Genomic DNA, 20,724 nt, shown 5'->3' on the forward strand with positions numbered 1-20,724 from the left:
TGAAGATCCCAAGAAGCAAGTGACACCAAAGACATAACAATCCAAAGCCTATGGGATGCAGCAAAGGCAGATCGAAGAGGGACCTTTCCAGCAATACAAGCCTACCTCAGCCAACAAGGAAAACCACCAACAAGCAACCTGGCCTTACGCCCAAAGCAACCAGAGAAAGACAAACACAAGGAAAGACATCCTAATGATCAGAGCAGAAAGGAAAGAGCAGCGAAGAAAACCATCGGAAAGATCAATGCAGCTACAACTGCTTCTTTGAATACATCCACCATATGGATAAACCCTTAGCCAGACTCATCAGGGAAAAAAGAGTGGACTCAAATCAATAACCATCAAAATGCACGCCAGCTTCCGATGGACATCCCAGAATACAGAGGATCAGAAGAGACTACTAAAAGCAACTCTATGCCAAGAAAACAGACTTCCTAGACGAAATGGACACCTTCCTAGCAAAGTACAATCTGCCAAGACTAAACTCCGATGACCTAGAAAAGATGACTGGGCTGATGCCAAGAACTGAAAATGACGTTGTGAGGAAAAAACATCCAGCAGGCATTCCCGTCGTGGCTACACTGGAATGAACCTGACCCGTATAGGAGAAAAGGCAGGTGCAATCCCTGGATCCAGGATTGCCTTCAGATATGGAGCAGGTCCCAGATGCAGCTCGGATCTGGCCTTGCTGTGGCCGTGGCTGGCAGCTGCAGCTGCAGCGCCAATTCCACCATAGCCAGGGCATTTCCAAAGGACATGGGTCTGCCCTGAAAAGACAAGGAAAGGCCAAACCCCCACTCCACCCACTTCCCCACAAACAAAACTATACCACCTGAGGTCTTCACATGCACATACCCAACAGGGGCCTGAACACAAACACCGACCAGTGGTACACAATGACTACCTCATATACAGGCTCACTACCACCAGCTCCTACACAGTCATCTCACGGACAGCCCATAGGCAAGGCCACAGCCCTACAGGACTTCTAGGCCAGGATTCCAGAACACACACACATCGCCTATGAGATTTCTTTGTTTCCAAACACACACACCTACCTCTGACATCCCTCCAAATACATACTACAGAAGCCCCAGGACCTCAAATACACACACAGCCACAATCCGCCTACACGTACTAATACACATGTACACGTCTCAAACACCTATGGACACACACAGACAAATATTCCCAACCCTTGAACATACAGATGCCCCAAACACTAGACATGGTGCCACCACTCCAGAAGACAACCGCCCTGCCAGGACACTGCACCTGTGTGGGTGTCAACTGCATATGCATTTCAGCCCTCACCCTCAATGTGGACACACCATCTCTTCGTACCTAGGACCTGTAGAAACACCTCGGCATTCTGCCAAGAAGCAACGTGGCACACTCCCAACACCTCCATACCATAGGAACACAACCTGGTCATTCATGCACCTGGTGATAGACACACAAACGAGTAGACACACGTAGGACACATGGACCTATCGCCAGCAAACCACATAGGAAATGACTTCCACATATCCAATGATCCTAGGACCCAGCTCATCCATCTGCAAACTCGTAACACATAACCACAGCACATATTTCTCACACCAAGAAATGCACGTCTCCCACGCCCCTGTAGAAACACAGAACCTCATCTCTCCAGCAGACACACACTTCCCCACGTCCCCACATATATAAGCCTAACATGTCCCTCCTGAAAACTACAAGGGCATAGCCCCAGCGAATATGCCTCCAAATGCCCATGCCCCTGGAATACACACTCAAACGCATTATACACACAACTCTCCAAAACATCCAAGCAGACCCGCAATTACTCAGTACACGACACAGGTGCAAACCTAGCACCCTACGTCCTTTCCTCCAAACACGCATATAACACCCTCCGCATATCCATAAACCCACACTCCCCAAGGCTCCATCCAAGGGCATGCACTCTTCCAGCATGCAGAATCCAGAAGCATACCAATACGGCACCCCGACCTATATAGCATTGACCTGTCCCAGAAGATAGGCCAACTCGCCCTCTGCACATCAAAAGACACATGCACGGCTCTGGAACATGTGCTACACACAAAAAAAGCAAAGAGCCGTATGACAGGCCATGAACACACAAATATTCATCCTAAAGGGAAGGACAGAGGAGGATCCTTAAAGAGCAGAAACCGCCCATGGGGATGGGTTAAAGACAAGCTTTCAAGGGGTCTTTGAAATGGTCTAAAGCTGAAGATCACTCAAGAGAAGGAACCCAGCCATGACTTACCCGACTTGAAGGAAGACCAGATGCATCGAAGTGCCAGACACGCTCAAGACACAACCCCCAAGACTTCAAGCACAAGACAACAGATGTGGAGATCGAGTCCTGCTGCATGAGGTCAAGGAGAGAAGAGTCCTGGACAAGGAGCATTTCTGCACCTCACCCAGACAGAAACTCAGGGGAGAGGGGACACGCCTAGGTAAAAGAGGACAGTAGATGGAAACCTGAGATGAATTACCCCAGTTGATATATGACCAAACGCCTGGGAATACACACCGATTTGAACAAGCACTGTGACAGCCCAGGGCACACCATCCATATAGGGCACAAGGAGGAGCTGGAGATGGAAGCCTTGATATCCACCCTCCAATGAGGAAGAAGGCAGTCTTCTCCCCTCCCCACTGGGCCTTGCATTCTAGAAATGTAGCTCTCTTGGTTCTTGGGGCTGCTCTGCTCCCTGGCCAGCTTACGCGTATCTCCCCCCAGGGTCTTATGCTCCTAAACTCACTCTTTACCTGGGGCTTTGCTTCATGCCAAATGCTTCCTGCCACGAAGCAGAAGAACCAGAGCTTCATCAAATCCTGACACCTGGTGAGGGGTCTGACAGTGCAAAGACAGTGGGTTTGAGCAGGTCGAGGCATTCTTTTGTGGCACGGAAGGCTAAGGATTCTGAGTGTTCACTGCAGTGGTCCCGATTGCTGCTGTAGCACTCCACATGGGGCAGATGCCACCAAAAAGAAGAAGTCTGTGCGCTCGAATCCTCTCTGAACCTGGGATCCTGGATTCAGGTGCCAAGCTGAGGGCAAGGTAGATTCCAGTCCCACTCTCAATTTTGGCTGGGGTCAAGTCCCAACCACGAAGTTTCACTACAGGCCCCAAAGGTACAAATACACAGATCGGCCCCTGGACTTCCCTAACATTGCCCTGAGGCCTAGGCAGATAATCCTACCAAGTCCACCAGGAGACACACAATCCCCAACTTCATGGCGGAAAACATCCATGAAAAATAGGCCCCTGAACACCAACTTACAAACACCTAAACGCCAGCTCCTGGACTATGCCTCTGTTACATCTCAGCACCCTCCAAAGACAAACGCTCACCCAAACACAGGCATGATCTCCCCTTACACACATATCCATAGACAAAACCCAACCAACCCTCACATTTGACGGATTACCAGATTCCCCACAACCAGGTGGTCTTGTACCAATCCCCCCTAGGCTTGCAAATCCATCACGATTTACATCCGACTACAACTAGGTGAGCAGCACTACATTCAGCAAGGCTGCCCCCAACAGAGACCCAAGCATGCCCTTTGAACAGAAGTGCTGACTGACATTGGTATGTGAAAAAGGAAGACACCAGCGAAACTAGCAGCCTGGATGGTACATCTTCACTCCTTTTCCCGTGCCCTGAGCTACTTCTTGTGAACCCCATGAGGGTTTTCAAATTGGAAATTCTTCCTTCAAGCTCTCCTACGCTTTGGAACGGCGGGCACACTGGAATGCCACCCATTTTAATCACTCACACACTTTAGTCCCCTGCCTGCATAGGCCCCACAGTCCCTCAAGTCTCCCAGCAGCCTGATCCACAGTGCTGCTAAAAGCTGTGGTGGAAACACTGCTCCGGACCTGAGCTCCATGCGGGCGTGAACCCACATGGAGGAAGGCACAAGGAGTCTGCAGCGTGCACAAGAGCACAGAGCAGTCACACCCAATGGCTGAAGAGTCCCCATATTCCTTAGCAGGGCTGTCATGGAATGAACGCTAAAGGCCACCATGATGGGCCCCACCCTCAGGCAGGCCACCCCTTGGGAAACCACCCTCTTTGCTCCCACGTGCGCTACTGACTACCCAAGCGGACCCTCCTCAACAGACACTAGGAGCGGTTGGAGGATGGTAGTCTCTGTGCACAACAGCTCAGACAGCAGTGGACAGGTGGGAAGAGGAGGGAGGGAAAGAAGCATCAGAAGAGCTGGCCCAGGAGCTCCCTCCAAGACAGGAATGTCATGGAGGATTTGCATTCGCTGGAAATCTCTCTGGGGTTGTCTTCTCCCTGGGAGCTTCAGTGGCCATCTCTTCTTAAACCCTATCTCTTGGGAGATGAGCCCCCACGGTCACACTGCATCGGTGAAACCCATGCATTTAGATAGGATCCCCATACAAGAGTTTGCAGAGATCCAGCCTAAGCACAGAATCCTCAAAGTGGGCCAAGGACATTCATGCCCTTTGGGCCACAGTACCTTAGGCTGTGTGGACTCTTTGGGTTGGGATTTGCTTGTCTACAAAGAGAAGGGTCTTTCCCCTAGCAAATTGGATGGATCCATTAAAGAACCATTCTAGCACGCAATTGGAGATCTATGAACCTCTCTTCTCCTGTCGGCATGCCTAGAGAATTTCCAAATGCCTCGATTCTCCACGCATGTTTGTTCTTCATGTCTTTCTTTAATACATGGAGCTTGTTCAATTAAGGTTGGTGCACAGGTGTGTCTCCTTTGTACGGTTCTGGTTGTCCTGGTTATGCTGGTGAGCTAAACGTGACCCTCTTGGCCAGCCACAAGACAGCAGGTACTTTGGGAACACTATTCCTCTCCCTCCCTACGTCTGGCACGACATCATGGAAGTTCAGGTGGCCATCCACCCACAAAGAAGTAGCAGCAGATTCAACATACCCACCTGACTTGGGAATGCTCGCCAAAGAAACTTCAACCCTCAGATCCCTTTTCTGGTCTGTGGCAACATCAGAGCACTTTTTCCTCCACAGGATACCTCTCAAGACCCTTACATCTATATGATGACACCCAGAGCTCCCAAGGGCACAGACTTGAAACGTCCACAAGACACAAACCTGGGATCTCTCGGTGCCTTTCAATTTCCATGTGGGAGTGGAAGGTTCACTGTCTCCTGATGCTAGTGATCCATCTCCAGAGATGTTTCTCCTCAGCCGCCAGTGCCGGCCCCGAAGCTCTCTGCAGGAACAATCAGAGCTCATGGTCCAAAGGACGTTGAGACACCCACTTCCATGACTGGTTTCCCTCATTACAGTGCCGCTGATTTGACAACCTCTGCCTCTCCGATGTCGGGATGTAGGGGTCTGAAGTAGTATAAGATAATGAACAACAGAAGGCGTTCGTGTCATGGTGCATCAGAACCGAATCTGACTAGGAACCATGAAGTTGCGGGTTCCACCAATGGCCTCGCCCGTTGGGTTAAGGTTCGGGTGTTGAGGTGAGCTGCGGTGTAGGTTGCCATCACGGCTGGGATCTGGCATTGCTGTGGCACTGGCATAGGCCAGGGGCCACAGCTCTGATTGGACCCCTAGCCTGGGAATCTCCCGATGCCATGGATGTGGCCCTCAGAAATCCAAAGTCAGTCAAAAATCATGGACGATTTGGGAGCACCTCGTTTCCACAATGCAAATTTTGTGTCAGTGTCCCTGAGAAGACTAATGCCAATACAGCATCTGGGGAGGGAGTGGGGTGGATTGGGAGCTTGGGGTGAAGGGATGCAAAGGATTGGCTTTGGTGTGGATTAGCAATGAGATCCTGCTGTGTAGCACTGGGAACTTGTGATGGAGCATGCTCATGGGAGAGACTAGAATGTGTACATGTGTGTGTACCTGGGTCACCATGCTGTACAGTAGTAAAACCATTGTCTTGGGGGAAGAACAATTCAAAACCAACCAAACAAGAAACCCCCACAAATACTACATCTGAGCTATGCGTGAGAATCTTGCAACAAATTGCAGGAGTGGCTGAAGAAGGGGAGGAAGCAACAAGGATGCCTGGCCTTCCTGAATTCCTGGGTACAATGGGTGCCTCAGCAATCTTCTCATATGAAGGTCTTGTTTGAAAACCCTTGAAATGTTTCTTCAGTGTAAAAGCTCCAATAGAGAGCCCTATTCCCATGGTGCTCAGTTTTGCAGTGCCCCATCCAGAGTTTCCTCCTACAAAGCTCACCATGGCATTGCAGGAGATACTCTCGCCTCAGCTTCTCACCCTCTTTGGAGTCCATGTTCCTTTGCAAGGGGCAAGAAGCTTCGGAAGCACCCACACAAGTCCTTTTTCTCAATCTGCAACAATCCTTTCAACCTCTCCTTCCTTGCCCAACACCCTAACAGCAGGAGGAATTGTACTTCTGCTACTGCACACAGGGACTCTTGCCTCCCAAGAGATTTGCTTGCAGTCCTGGGAGGTTTTCACCCCTCACCTCCCTTGATGATGTTCCCGAGACCTCGCCTCTCACCACACAAGACGGACATACGCACTCCTATCACTTGCATCGTGATAAGCTGACCTTACCTCCCAATCTGAACGTTTCCTCAGGTGTGTTTCTGTTTGGCTGTGTCAGGGATGCTACGTTGATTCCCATGCAGACAGCACCACAGGCAAGGACGAGCCTCGATTCTCAAGAGCAAGGGTATGGGATGCAGACAGGAAATGCACCAGCTCTTAAGCAGGGCTTGCTGGGGAGGACGTTGATGCGAGTGGGTTTGGACACGTGGAGATTGGACATTGGTGGATAAAAAGCTGGCACTGTGTCAAAGGGCACACCCAACATCACGGGCAGTCGATGTTTTCACACCTACAAAAGCCAGCAATTCCCATCATGGCTCAGCAGACATAAACCCCCTAGGAACTGTGAGGATGCACACCATGCCAGCCTCATTCAGTAGAATAAGGATCCGGGGCTGCCCTGAGCTGTGCTGTAGGTCCCAGATGCAGCTTGGATCCCACATTGCACTGGCTATGGCAGAGGCCTGCTCGTGCAGGTCTGATGTGACTCCTAGCCTAGGAACATCCGTAGGCAGCACGTGTGTCCCCCAAAAGAGAAAGCAATTAAACCAAGAGACCCCCACACACACACTTCTCCTTCTTTCACATAAGGAAAGAGAAGAATTTGTCTTCTCCTCCCTTACTTCTGTCCTTAACCACATAAAGCTCAAAGACGCAATAGTATATCTTGGCTCTTCCATTGCCATTTCATCCAAAGAGCCTGCAGATTTGGGGTCCCTTTGCCATTTTCTTTTGGGTTGGACCAAAATGCACCTTTCGGTCTCCACTCCAAGTTCTCCTCCCCTCAAGAACTGCCCACTCCCTGTAGCCTAATATGGTACCCTTATGGGCGAGTCTTGCCAGATGCATGCTGATTCCGAGGGAAAGGTAAATTTCAGATACACAGGGAAAGTACTTGCAGTAAAGATATGTCCAAAATGGTGCACGGGACACAGGTCAGGCTAAATGCAGGCACTGTGTATGGGAAATGAAAAACTCAAATGGAGCTGCACATTTACTATTGTTTTTGCCTGGCTTTGAGCACTCTGCCCTTTCAGTACATTGAATTTCAAAAGCATGGAGGAACTCCCATGTTAAAAATGCATCCAGTAACAGAGGAGCCACGATATCAGTAGGAAGGCAACAAAAGGAAAGATACTCAGGTCTACGGGGACGCCATTTAATTTTCTCGTTTCCTTTTTTACTTTACCTCAAGAGGACCTCTTTGATCTTACAAGAGGTTAGGTTTTCCACTGCAGCTGATTTACAATGTTTTGTCTACTTCTGCTGCGTAGCCAAAGGACCCTGTCGTACAAACAGATGTATGTATATATGATATATGATACATATATATCTATGTAGGATACATATGTAATCACTTTCTCACATTATCCCCCAACCTTTTCCATCACAAGTCCAAGATGGAGTTCCCTGTGCACATGGTACATTTCAACCAGAGACAAAGGAATACTACCTGCAAAGGCAAACGGATGGCAGTCAAAGTTGCTTGCCCAAAAGATCTCTGAAAAGATGTGAATGAAAGAGGAATCTCTGATCCCTGGTGGGAACGAGCACTGAGTGGACAGGGGAAAGAGGGGAGAGGAGGACTCAGCACTCCATATGCTATTCGGCACACGTGGACTGTGATCCCTGAGAAGGGAGGATTTGTGGAAAATGTTACATTCAAACATTTAACAGGGAAAAGCTCCAAGACTTACCAGCAATGTCATCATACGGGAGACACGACAGACTGATCTCTGGTCTTGGACACGTGGGCTGTGCAGCGGCTTTTTGGATAGGCTGGGCCTTTCCAGCACAAGGGAACATGAGGAAGGTGGGTCCTGCTGGATGCTGATTGGCACACAAGGACGGCTTCCTTAGGAAAGACGGACACACACCAATCACAAATGGTGGGTCTGCTGAGAGAAGCCAAACCATAAACATTAGGTTCCAGGTGGCCATGAAAACCCACGTGGTTATCAGATGATAAAAGGTGAATTTTGTTCAGAAAGTCTGGCCTCTGGGGAAGGGAGCCTGGAGCCAGGACGGAAGCTGAGGGGGTTGAAGGACAACAAACAAGTTGATGACTAACAAAGGGAAAGGGAACATCAAGACAAACCTTGGTGCTGTGACTCTGAAAACCAACACATACATTGCCTGACGAGGCACTGGACAATTGTCTGGCCCCTGCATAAGGTGGAAGAAACGTCTGGTTCTTGCCTCCCTGCAGAGGCCAGCATGGAATGGCACCCCACCCCCACCCAGGCTCACCTGCCCTCGGCCCCTCCCACACTGCAGAATGACTGGAGGCCCGCATTCTACTGTTGAGATTCAAACTTGGGCTCCTTTACTTGCGTCCTGAGCATCTGTTGGGGCAGGTCCCTCGCTGGGTCCTGCTCTGGACTGTCCACGTTGAGGCCACCAGCCCGTGGTGGTCCAGGCCCATGCCTGTGGGAATGGCTTCAGAAGGCGGTAAGCCTCTAGACAGGGGCTGTTTTCCAAGAGAAAGGGCCTCCCTCAAATGCCTGGGTTTCCGTTGGGACACTTCACTGTGGACATGGAATTGGACCGAAGGAGAGGAAGGCGACAGCACTGCACCCCAGGGACATCTCAGCTGGGGAGCCTGTAGAAACCTGAGGCTGCCCTGGGGAGGACAGCTGCTTGGAGGTGGTTCAAGAGGCCATGCTCTGGTTGGGGAGGCTGGATGGCAGCAGGCAGGTTAGCGGTTTCTAGAAGGGAGACAAACCACTTGGAATGTGTGTGTAGCCAGTGTCCTGTGGCTGGCCCTGGGTGGGTCATGGGGAAAGCCTAGCCCACCTTGTGGTCCTCAGGCATCTGAAGCTCGCCTCACCAGACCTCTCTAAGGGATTGGAATTGGCGCATACTCTGGCTAATGGGGGCGTGGAATGGGAGGGTTTAGTCAGAAAATGATTCAGTGCTGGTGGGTGTTGTCTGTGGCCACATGCTCAGGAAAGGGTCTGCTCTGAGCTGGGCAGGATGTGACTCTCACTGCCACGGCCCAGAACGTTTCCCTCCATCCTCCCCAGAACTCACTTCTCAGGTCAGGCAACTGTGGCCTTGGATCCCACAAGGGATGGGCAACCAGGGGACTTCACCCAAGCTAGGACTCGTGGGCCTCAGGTGTACTGTATTGGTTTCCCTTTTGTGGAAATATGTCTCTGCAGACATGGCGCAGCATGTCAGGTGGCTCACGGCAGAGGCCTGACTTTGAGGCCTGACTTTGAGATGAAGAGTGTGTTCCTATTTCAAGTCACTACTACTACATGTGGAGAGAGGCTGGTGCATGTGGTATGCCTATGAAGGCTGCTTCCTTTGTAAAGGGGGGGGTGAAGCAGTGTAGCACAGAAGCAGGAAGATGATCTAGTCTGCTACTCTGAAACCTCCTAGAACACCTGTGGAGGTCAATTCGGTGCCTCGTGGTATGTACCTCCTTCTCCTGAATGGGCGGTTTTCTCACAATGGCACCTGACTCCTGCGTGCTTCTCAGGTTGTCCTCACTTTCCATTGTTGGGAGCTGGAAGGGGAAGGACCACAGGCAGCCTCCACTCCCATGACCCTTGTCACATGAGCCGCCCTGGGCCCCTGCTCATCTTCAGAAGCCAACCCTGGATGGGAAGTGGCAAAAATGCAGGGGACACACACCGACTTCTCAGACTTCTCTCTGAGGAGCAGAACTGCATGGTGGGAGGGATTCAGGGCCATCGGGATGGGGTGGCACACCTTAGCCCCTGTGAAGTGTCCACTCTGGGTGGTTCGGAGAGGCAGGTGCATGCTTGGTGGGGCTGTTCTGTGTTTGTCTAAGGGTTCTGTGTGCAGAGCGATCTTCACAGCCTTTGAGAGGTGTTGTGTGAGGTCAGGAAAGTATGACAGAACAGATGTGTGCTGAGCATCCCGAGAGGAAGGGTTGAGGAGGATGTGAGGCCCTTCGACTTTAGGCAGTGGAGGTCCATCAAAGGCCTCACGGTGCCTGGAAGGACCTTGGAGAAGGCCCTTACCTGCCAGTGACCTTGCTGTGGGGCATGCACAGAGTAGATGTCCTCTCAGGTGCAGGACGTGGGGACAGCCTGTGAGGACGAGGTGTCAGGGAGCTCCTCAGGGAGGCTCTCCAATCCCTGCTGCTGAGCGGAGCATTTCTCGGTAGACAGGGGCAGGGAACTGGGTGCGGGGGTCAAGACCATGAACATCCCTCCACGACATCTGCACAACACACAGCTTCCTCGGGCCAAATGCCCTCTCCCACTGAGGTGTGCCTTCTGAGTCCCCAGAGAGGTTCCGTCCATGTCACCCATTCTCCTCTTCCATTCACCCCTTTCCTTTCTCTCCACAGCATTTCCACTGCTGGGCACGGATGTGGTCATGCCCCCTGGGGCCTCACGCTCCTATCCTCCCCCCACTCCTGGCTCCCAACCCCAGCCAGCTTGGGAGCAGCACCTGCCACCGCCCATGGCCCCATTACTCCTGCCTGGCAGCACCCTATTGCAGCCACCTCACCCCATGACACCTCGGGTGACTCCTGCTGACCATGGCCCCATTGCCCCAGGGCTTGGCAACATCCCTGTCCCAGTCTGGTCAGGAGGGAGGTCAGCATTGCCCCACCAGTCTCAGGCCTTTGGGCGCCCTCAGGCCCCCCTCAATGGGAATGCTTCCAGGGCCCTCATGGGGAGTGCATTGTGTCCTGCACCCCTTTGCATAGCAAGCCCTGTGGGGGACAGCGGGGTGGCTGCCCCAGCTATTGCAGCAGCTCAGGCTGGCAAGGGAGGCTTGGCCCCAGGCCTTCCTCCTCAAGCGGCATCGCCAGCTGCCCAGATGGCCTTCATCCTGCCCCCAGGGACCTCTGGGCCGTGGCCACATGGCACCTCTGGGGCAGGCAGCCTGCATGCCTCCCAGCACACGAGCCTTCAGGAGGACGCCTCTCACCATAAGAGCGTCTATCAGAACTTCCGACGCTGGCAGCGCTTCAAGTCCCTGGCCCGCAGCCACCTGCCCCAGAGCCCCGATGCGGAAGCTCTCTCCTGCTTTCTCATGTAAGTGACCTCTCAGACCCTCATTAGCTCAGCTGGAGCCTTCGCATATACAGGACCTTGGCATGGACTCCCTGCTTAGGTTTCCAGGCATCCTTTCACCTCGAGAGAAGGAGGGTTGACAGCAATGTCCATGCTATGAGGAGGCACGTCTGCACTCAGATGTGTCCCACGTCCAGTCCATGACATCCCGTCCATGCCTTAGCTCAGCTACCACCACCAAGCAAGACCAGTTGTCTCACTTTCTGTACTGCCATGATAACATTGAGTGCAGGAGAGCAGTCCGAGAGGGTCCTGCTCGGATGTGAGGAGCCAGAGTTTGAATGGGACCTGCTTCTCTGGTGCTACCTCCTTTCAACATGGACCTGGGCCTCTTGCAGCCAGTGGGCATCACTTCAGATAAGGATTAGGACATTCAGGCCCAGGACGGAGCTTTCTGCATGCCCGGTCCTTGTTGTTCTGAAGAAGTCCAGTGTGAACGGGGAGGTGGTCGAGCTGTCCATAGATAGACGGGCAAGGGTCTATCCTCCTAGAGCTGTGAACCTGGCAGGAACATCCCTCCTAGACGCGAGGTCCCTCCGAAAAGGGGGACTAGGCCATCTAGTGCAGAGACCTGGGCAGAAGAATCCTTGGGCTTCTCAGACCTGTTAGCTGGTAGACTGGCGCCTGCCCTCCCGCATTGATGGGGCTGCATTTTATATGAGATGGCAACCCGCCCCCAGCCAGAGTGTCCCAGCTATAGCCAGGGAGTGGACAAGCATCCTCTGGTGAGTGGGAGGTGGTGGCACCAGTCACCAGGAAGGCTTGCCTTTGCTCTCCAGACACCCTCGGCTCCCCCTCTTGAGCCTGGGTTTGGCAGGGCTGGGGCCCATGGAGGCCTTGGAGCTGGGTGGGGTTGGGCAGTTGGGGGCTGGGCTGTACCAAGAGACTGACCCTGAGGGCTTACAGCCCAGTGCTTCGCACCCTGGCTCGCCTGAAGCCCACCATGACGCTGGAGGAGGGAATGCGGCAGGCCATGCAGGAATGGCAGCGCATAAGCACCGTTCAGAGGATGGCCTTTTATGAAATGGCAGCAAAGTGAGTCAGGGTCCTGGGCCATGGGTGACATGGTGGGGTGGGTGGTGGGTGATGGGCAGGCCCCAGGGCAGGATCTGGCTATGGTGCTAGCAATCAGAGAGAATGCAAGAGGAGGCTGGCACCTGACACCTCCTGTTCCCTGAATCCCCAAATCCTATTGGCCTCCAGAATCCCCTCTGCCACCTGGAGAGCTTGGCTCTTCCAGCCTGCCTGTCCCAGGAGCTCTGCCCTACCGTGATGCTGATGTGGGGAGGCCTCAGGATGGCCTTGGGGAGCACGGCAGCCCAGGAGGGGGTCCCCTGAAGGCATGGGGGCTGTGCAGGGGTGAGAACTCCACCCGGCAGCCTGGCACCCCTTCATGCTGGGTGCCTGGCCGTCACGGACCTAGCGTGTGGTAGGCCTCTCTGCATCAGCAGTGGCTGGAATGGGCAACCGGCCATCCCTGGGGAAGCCCATGGGTCTCTGGCCCTCCCTGTCATTTCTGCATGTGAACCTCCTAGTTTCCAAACAAAACCAAAGGAGCAGCTAGCTCTCAGTGGCAAGAGATGCCTCACCTCTAAGGGTAGGATCCCCACTCCAGCCTGTGCTGGGCCCTGTCTCATGCGTGCTTTCCCGCACTCTCACTCCCAGCCCCAGGTTCTGGGTTCGGGCAAGGGCTCTGTGGCGATACGTGTCTGACCAGGCCACTGGCCATCTCCATTGTTTGGGTCAGACAAGGTCAGGGGGCACATGAGCAGGGGCCCCCACTGCCCACCATGTGTCCCTAAGCCTGGTCCCAGAGATTGACCTGGGTCTCTGCTGGGCCATGCCCTCCAGCTCCAGGGCTGGTCAGGCAGGAGGAGGCCCAGATCGTGGACCTCTGCCACAGCAGTTCCTGCTGCGACAGCCCCTCACAGGGCCCTGACAGCCCCAAGGACACACTCTCCTCACCCCCTAGGTCCTGTTGCCCTGGGTGGGCTCCAGAGCCCAGGTGGTTTTCTCACTGGGGTCTGTCCCTCAACAACCCCCAGGTTCATGCAATTTGAGGCAGAGGATGAGATCAGGATGGGGAACGTGTCCTGCACAACGTGGGCACAGGTCTTGCCTCCTCCAGCTCTACCAAAGCTGGCTCCTCAGGAACCCACATCCTGCAAAAGGGGCACTCAGTCTGTGAATCACCTTCCCCCTGGAGGTCAAGGTACAGGTAAGAGGGGCCTAGGCCTGGTCCCTGTTCCCATATTGGTCCTTTCCCCTCCAGGGTGCATTGGTCTTTTAACACGGATAGCCCCCGAGGGTGTCTCTGTCCCCCTTTTCCCCTCTGCGGTGTGGACCTGGTCCATTTAGAACCTCATCACCCTCCTCCCTGTCTAAGGCGCCCCTGTGAAATCTGCCTAACATGTGTGCTGGTGGGGAGACCCTTGATCATTAGATGTTCCACACGTTCTCACACCTGACTTTTACCTGTCCCTGACTTGAATCTGGCCTCCCACCAAACCTCAGGCTCTGGCTGCTCCTCCCCCTTCCCACATGCATATCCATTGCCCCACAACAGTGCCCTCCCCTGTGCCTGCTCAGGGGTCAGCTTCTGGGCGCTGGGTCCCCTCACTTTCCCTTCCTCCTGCTCTGCCTCAGCCTGTGCTCCAAGGAAACACAGCCCCAGGGTCCAGCACACCCACCCAAGGCCACGCAGAGCCTGGCAGCTGCTGGAGAACAAGGCCCCCAAGGAGATTGCCCCTGAGGCTCGCAGGGAGCATGGGGACCTCCCGGACGCACTGGTGGGTCCTGGCCCCTCAGCCACAGGGGAGTCAGATATGGAATGTCGAGAGGATGGATATGAGCTGCCACAGGACGAGGACGGCTGCTTCCCAGACCCGGATCTCCTCAGCTACGTGGACAAGCTGTGTTCCCAGGAGGACTTTGACACCAAGGTGGGCTGGGCCTGGAGTCTGAGACTCCAGGATTCCAGGGAGAGATGCTCTTAGCACCCTAGTTCTGGCTTTGGCCCAGGATAATGGGATTTATGCTCTGCTCCTTGACCCTGACATCTGTGTGTCTTCCTGTGTGTCTGAGTGTACTTTGGTGCATAGGATGTGTATATGTGAATGTGTAAGTTGTACATGTGTGTGTGTGTCTCTCTCTCTGGAGGCCTTTGTGTATCTGTGTCAGTGCCTATGTGTTTGTGCTTTGGAGCCCATGTGTCTGCATGTGCACCTGCTTGAGTGTGTGTGTGTTTATGTGAGAGTAGACAATACCTATGGGAGTTTGAAAGCTCCCCCTTTGTGAGGGGGCCTCTGGATTGGCCTCTGCTAGTCACATTTCTACCAGGCCTTCCCGCCTCCCAGGCCACTCCTGCCAAGGCTGCTCACAGCCTCTTCCTTCCATTCCAGGTGGAGGCGGTCATTCACCCCCAATTTCTGGCAGAGTTGCTTTCCCCAGAACCAGAGTTGGATCTCTCTGGCCTGGCTGAGGAGCTGGAGCAGGAGGAAGGACTCTCCCCTGAAGAGGTGGCCAGGGGAGGGACTGACACTAGGGAGACTGGGGGCAGGGGGGCAACCGAGGTGACCCTGGAAATCCAGGAGGAAAGGACCCAGGTCAGCCAGGGCCGGGGAGGGCCCTAGAGCAGGAGGCCCTGAAGGCTCTGTCCCTCCCTCCCCTGACAGAGAGGCCCTGCACACGGGAGGCTGCCCAGGTGGGTGCAGGGCAGGAGGAATGGAAGGGGAGGAGGGGAGCCGGGGACAGGGCCAGGACCCTGCTGGGGAGAAGGTGCAGGAGGAAGGCAGGAGGGCCACAGGCTCTGTCTGGGGATGTGAGTCCCATCTCACCTCCCCCTGCCTATAAGCCCCGGCTCTCCCTGGGGTGTGCAGAGCAGTCTCTGTCCACCTCTCTCCCACCAGCTAGTGCAGACACAAGTCCTGGCCTTGGAGGAGGACCACGGGGTGCCAGCCACTCCCAATCACAGGGCACCCCACCTGGACTCAAGACCTTCAGAGTCTGTGGCCCAACACGATGCCCAGAGGAACGAGCAAGGCCCACAGCCTGGGGTCAGAGATGAAACCTGTACACCCCAGATGGATTTCCATGGCCATCTAAGGCACCCCCAAACAGAGAGGGGCCTGTTCAGGCACAAAGGCTCTGTGCCCCCTCCAGGATATCAGGAGCCCCCTCAGGCTGGAACAGCACAGCCATGTCCTCACCAAGGCACCAAGCGCTCGGGCCCTCCATCAGGACTCAGGGCCAGCAAGGTTCTCAGGGAGGCCTCTCCTCTTAGTGGAGCCCCAGGGCTGGGTCACAGGTTCAGTGAGGATGAGGAGAAACTCCCCAGCCTGGCCTTCCTCTTGGGCCTTCACCACAGCCTGCTGCCCTGGGGGCTGCCACAGAGCCCTGTCCCTGCCTCGGGTCTTGTCTGCACTGCAGGGCAGAGGGCCCAGCAAGCTTCCCAGGCCCCCGTGCCCCAGAGAATGGGCCTCAGCTCAGGCCCCCTGGAAGCTGCCAAGTCTAGAAAGCGGGCTTGGTGTGGAGGCCTGGCTGCTGCTGAGGACCTGGCCAGGCCTAGGGCTGACCTGCGAGGCTCTGGGAGGCACACCCTGGCTCTGGGGCTGGTTGACCCTTCCCAGCCCAAAAGGAGCAGGTGTGACCCATGTGTCACACGGAGGAGGAGGAAGTGGCACTGCAGCCAGTAAGGAACGGTGGGCCAGCCCTCCAGGGCCAGTCCAACTGGGCAGCCCCCATGGAAGCCTTGGCCTCCTACAGATACCAGCAACCATTCTGCCTGACATAGGGTTGGGGAGGAAAGACAGAATGACCAGCGCCAGGAGGTGGGTGTGGGTGGCTTGGGTTAGGTGGTGGGGACTTGGGTCTGGGTGTGTGTGGGTGGGCACAGTAGCTCCTTTGCGATGGGGGATGTAAAACATGGATAAAATCATTCTGTTGTGAAATGCACTTGGTCCACTGTCGTCTTGCATGTGCTTGTGTCCTCAGAGACGGGTCCTCCGAAGACAGAGAGGGGATCTGAGAAGAACGAAGCATGTGTGAGATCCCAGGCAGTCTGGATCCACAGGTGAATGACTAAGTCTTTCCTCCACAGAGACAAGGATGCCCAGGCTGCTCCTGGGAGCACACAGCTCTCACTAGCCCCAGGGACAGCCTCATCATCCCTGTCTCTCCAGCCTGCTGGGCTAGGGGGCTTCTGGGGCATCGGTTCCATGCTCTGCATCCCGGAACACTCTGTGGATAGAGAGCTGCTTTTGTGCCGTTCAGCCCTCTGGACACTCACCAGTCATGAGAATGGAGGCTGGAGGCAGCCCTTACCTCTACAGAGTTTCTCTTTGCCTCTCTGAAGTGGCCGGATGTCAGGCTGGGGGAATCCTCCACTCCTCCAGGGTGTCCTGTTTGTTTTGCCTGGTCAGAGAGGAAAAGGCTTCGCTGTAAGAATAGGACTTTCTGCTTCAGTGCCTTGTGGGTGGGGGAGCATCCTATCATCTTAGTTGTGTTGTTGCAATGTTCAAAATGGTGGAGGCAGCTTCCTCTTCACCCCAGTGAGGACAAAACAATGGGGGGAATGGGTGACTCAGATTTCATGGCCCGTTAATATATTTGGGGGAGACTTAGATCATGTTGAGCTCAGTGTTCCCAACCTCACCAGCCCACTGGCTTCCACCCCCAGGTAGCTTTTGATAAAGAAGTCCTAAGACATTATATAACCAGTGATAATTTTCTGATTTTAGTGAAGAGGGTTAAGGATCTAGGGTTTTTCCTGGGAACTTTCATATGCCACAGTTTCAGTGAGGGAAAAAAATGGTTTTAATTTAATACATAAGGTCTTTGATCAATTCTTTGTGAAACCTGAATATATTTTATCTAATGTTTCTTGTGGAAATCAAGTTTTAGCTTTAGTAAACAAATGTACATATTTGCAATGCAGTAACTTTGCTTCTATTCTATTCTACAAATATTGGGGGTCAGCGAAAATGTCTTGTAAAGGATCACAATGTAAATATTTTCAGGCTTTAAAGACTATATTTCATCTGTTTTAAATTGTCAACTCTGCTGTTGTAGGATGAAAGCAGCCACAGGCAACACTTATTTTTAAGTGTGACCATGTGAAAACAAATCTGTATTTACCTAAACAGGCTGTTGGCCAGACTGGACACAAAGGCCGGTATACCCTCACCCCTACATGCACAATCCTTGGTCTTTTAAAACTTAAGTTCTGGCATCTTACATTATCAATGTAGAATTTACATTATCTTTATATCCTATGTTGGAATTTATTTATGATTGAAAAGTAAACTTTAAATAGCTTACATAATTTATGCATGATGATAGAATGTCTACACACCCTAACAGTGACAATGCCAGATCCTCTCACCTCCTGAGCCATGAAGGAACTTCTACATGTTTTGTTTAATGTACTCATGAATCTTCTGCCTTATCCTGAGCAATAAAACACACTTCAACCCATTCAAGAGAAATGAAATCATGAAGAATACATTCTTCAACCACAATGGAATCAAACTACACTTTTAAATAACACACAACAGGAGAACCTCTAAAAACGTTGAAAGTTAACCACATAGTCATAAACGATGGGTCAAGCAGGAAGTCATTTCAAAGATAATAACAAAAAAATACATAGCACTAAGTGAAAACAGTGCAACATATCAAACTTGTAGAACCCTGCTGAAGCCAAGATGAGGGGAATATTTATAGCACTAAATGCTCACATTATGCGATTAAGAAATGTTTCAAATCTGTAGTTTAAATTTGTACTTCAAGAAAATTGAAAGAGCAAAAACAACTCAAAAGAGATGGATAGAAATAATAGAGATAAAAGCAGAAATCACTGTAATTCACACAGAAAAACAACAAATATGGAAAAAATTTCATTCTTCAAATGGTAAAATACAATTCATTAACCTGTTGTAATTATGACAAAACTAATAGACATGATACAAATCATCAATATCAGGCGGGAAATGGGCTCTCATGATAGATCCTGTAGTCATTAAAATGCCAGTGAGAGATTACTATGAACAGTTTTACTGTTCTCATGAATTGTGTCCTAGAGAAAATGGAACAACCCCTCAAAAATCAGATACCAACATACCTGATAAAATAGATAATCTGAAAAGTTACATAATCATTAAGGAAACTAAATAAATGTCCTCGTCCAGATGATTCCCCTGAAGTATTCTACAAAACATTGGAAGTAGAACTGTCCATCATCTCTTCCAGAAATTAGAAGAGGAAACTTTTCCTAATCTTTTATGAGGCCAGTACTAATTTGATACCAAAAGCAGACAAAGAAAGTACAAAACTGTAAAGGTATAGATGAGTATCTCTCATGAAGATACACACAAGCTCTCTCAAAAAGTTTAGCATTTTAAATCCATCATGTATATATAGAATGATACCTTATGACCAAGTAGAAGTAATTCTTCATATGCAATGTTGATTCAATATTAGGAGCTCAGCAATGAAAAAGAGTCCCCTGCTGCTAAAAATAACAACTTAGGTAAATTACCATGCAAGTTACACTGAATGAAAAAGCCCACCCCGAGAGGTTACATCCTGTATGATTCCAATTATATAATACTCTCGAGCTGATAAAATTAGGAAGAAAATAGTCAGGGTTACCTTTGCTTAAAGATGAAGTTAAGGGGACAGAAGAAAAGTGGGTGTGACTAAAAGGGCAACATGAGGGATCCTTATGGGAATGAAACTCTTGTTTTGTGCCTTTACTTTGGCGGTGAATACATGGATACATCCATATGATAAAATTGCATGAGGTAAATACATGCACAGACACACACAGACACATACACACACAAAATTCATATATGAGAAACTTGGGAACCTGAATATAATCGATGGACTGTATCAACGTGAATAATTTTGTTAAACTCTTGTACTATGATTTTGCAAGATGTTGCCACTGGTGAAAACCATGAAGGGTACACAGGAGCGCTATAATTTCTTACAATTGTATGTGGATGTATAACTATCTCAAAATTCAGTTTAAATTTCTCAAAGAGGAAAGGTACATTTTAAGTACGAAAACTAGATAGAGACTCCTGCTTTGATCTTGCATATCTTCCAACCCTTTAGGGTTAGAAAAGAAAGTTTATGACATATTTCAGGAAATTTTCTTTGTGTAAATTTTACAGTATTTGAGTTAGTTGGAACTCAAGTATTCCTGCTACAACATGATGGAACAGAGTAACCAGAAACGAAGAAAAACATACTTCATCTCTCTCTGTGCACATGCCTTTCTCCTCACCACGAGTTCTCTTTATATGATGGTTAATTTAGGTGTCAATGTGGCTGGGGCTCAGTGCCCAGATACATGATCAGATGTTCTGGATGTTTCTGTGAAGGTATGTTTTGGATTAGATTAACATTTAAATCCTTGGGCACTTTAAGTAAAAAATATTACCCTCTATGATATGGGTGGGTTTCATCAAAGCAGCTGAAGGCTGTAAAAGAACCAAGAATGATCTTCCCTGAGCAAAAAGGAATTTTGCCAGCAGACAGCTTTTGGACTCATCAAAATTCTTTCCTGAGACTGCAGGCCTGCTGGACTCCCCATCAGATTTTGGGTTAACTGTGCCTCCAAAATCTCATGAGTCAGTTCCTTAAAATGAACCAATATCTATCCCTATACACATTTCTATTGGTTGAAACTTCTCTGGAGAACCCTGACCAATACACTTCATATTTCTGCCCTTCCCCCTCTTTTTTCTTTCCTTTCCCTTTCAGAAACACTCACTGCTTTATCTCCCTCTGCATAGAGATGCACTGACATTCTAGGGTCTTAATAAGTTTGGTCTCTCTCTCCCTCCCTCCTCTTTTCCTTTCTTTCAGTCCCATGTTCTTCGATTTGGGAAAAACATCATGAAAAGAATTAGGTGGTAGTAGTTGCAAGTTTTGTCAAGTGTGCAAATTATCCCTACCCTTGAGGGAAATTACAAGGGTGCAGATAGATGATAGCAAGTTAAGTGCTCTCTCCATACATCAGCTGTCTCCACAATCCATGGGTTACAGACTGGAATCAGAGCTGTATGGCTTTTGGAATATAATGAGG

At 51.2% G+C, this 20,724-nt stretch overlaps 1 protein-coding gene across 1 annotated transcript in view; it reads right to left on the reverse strand.

Annotated features, from left to right (window-relative positions):
• Window positions 1-20,724, reverse strand: part of LOC146396310 (uncharacterized) — a 150,756-nt gene that overhangs the window by 53,454 nt on the left and 76,578 nt on the right. The window contains exons 11-13 of the mRNA XM_084997529.1: window positions 16,915-17,039; window positions 8,262-8,419; window positions 5,118-5,238 (exon numbers count right to left, since the gene is read on the reverse strand). Coding sequence (XP_084853655.1) covers window positions 5,210-5,238; window positions 8,262-8,419; window positions 16,915-17,039 — 312 coding nt within the window. The 3' untranslated portion in view covers window positions 5,118-5,209. The remainder of the gene's footprint in view (window positions 1-5,117; window positions 5,239-8,261; window positions 8,420-16,914; window positions 17,040-20,724) is intronic.

This window comes from Sus scrofa, chromosome 14 (assembly GCF_054392235.1).
Source record: "Sus scrofa isolate SSC_HxYL_T2T_F1_AM1 chromosome 14, Sscrofa_HxYL_maternal_Yorkshire_Landrace_v2.0, whole genome shotgun sequence".
In the NCBI taxonomy this organism is placed as follows: Eukaryota; Metazoa; Chordata; class Mammalia; order Artiodactyla; family Suidae; genus Sus; species Sus scrofa.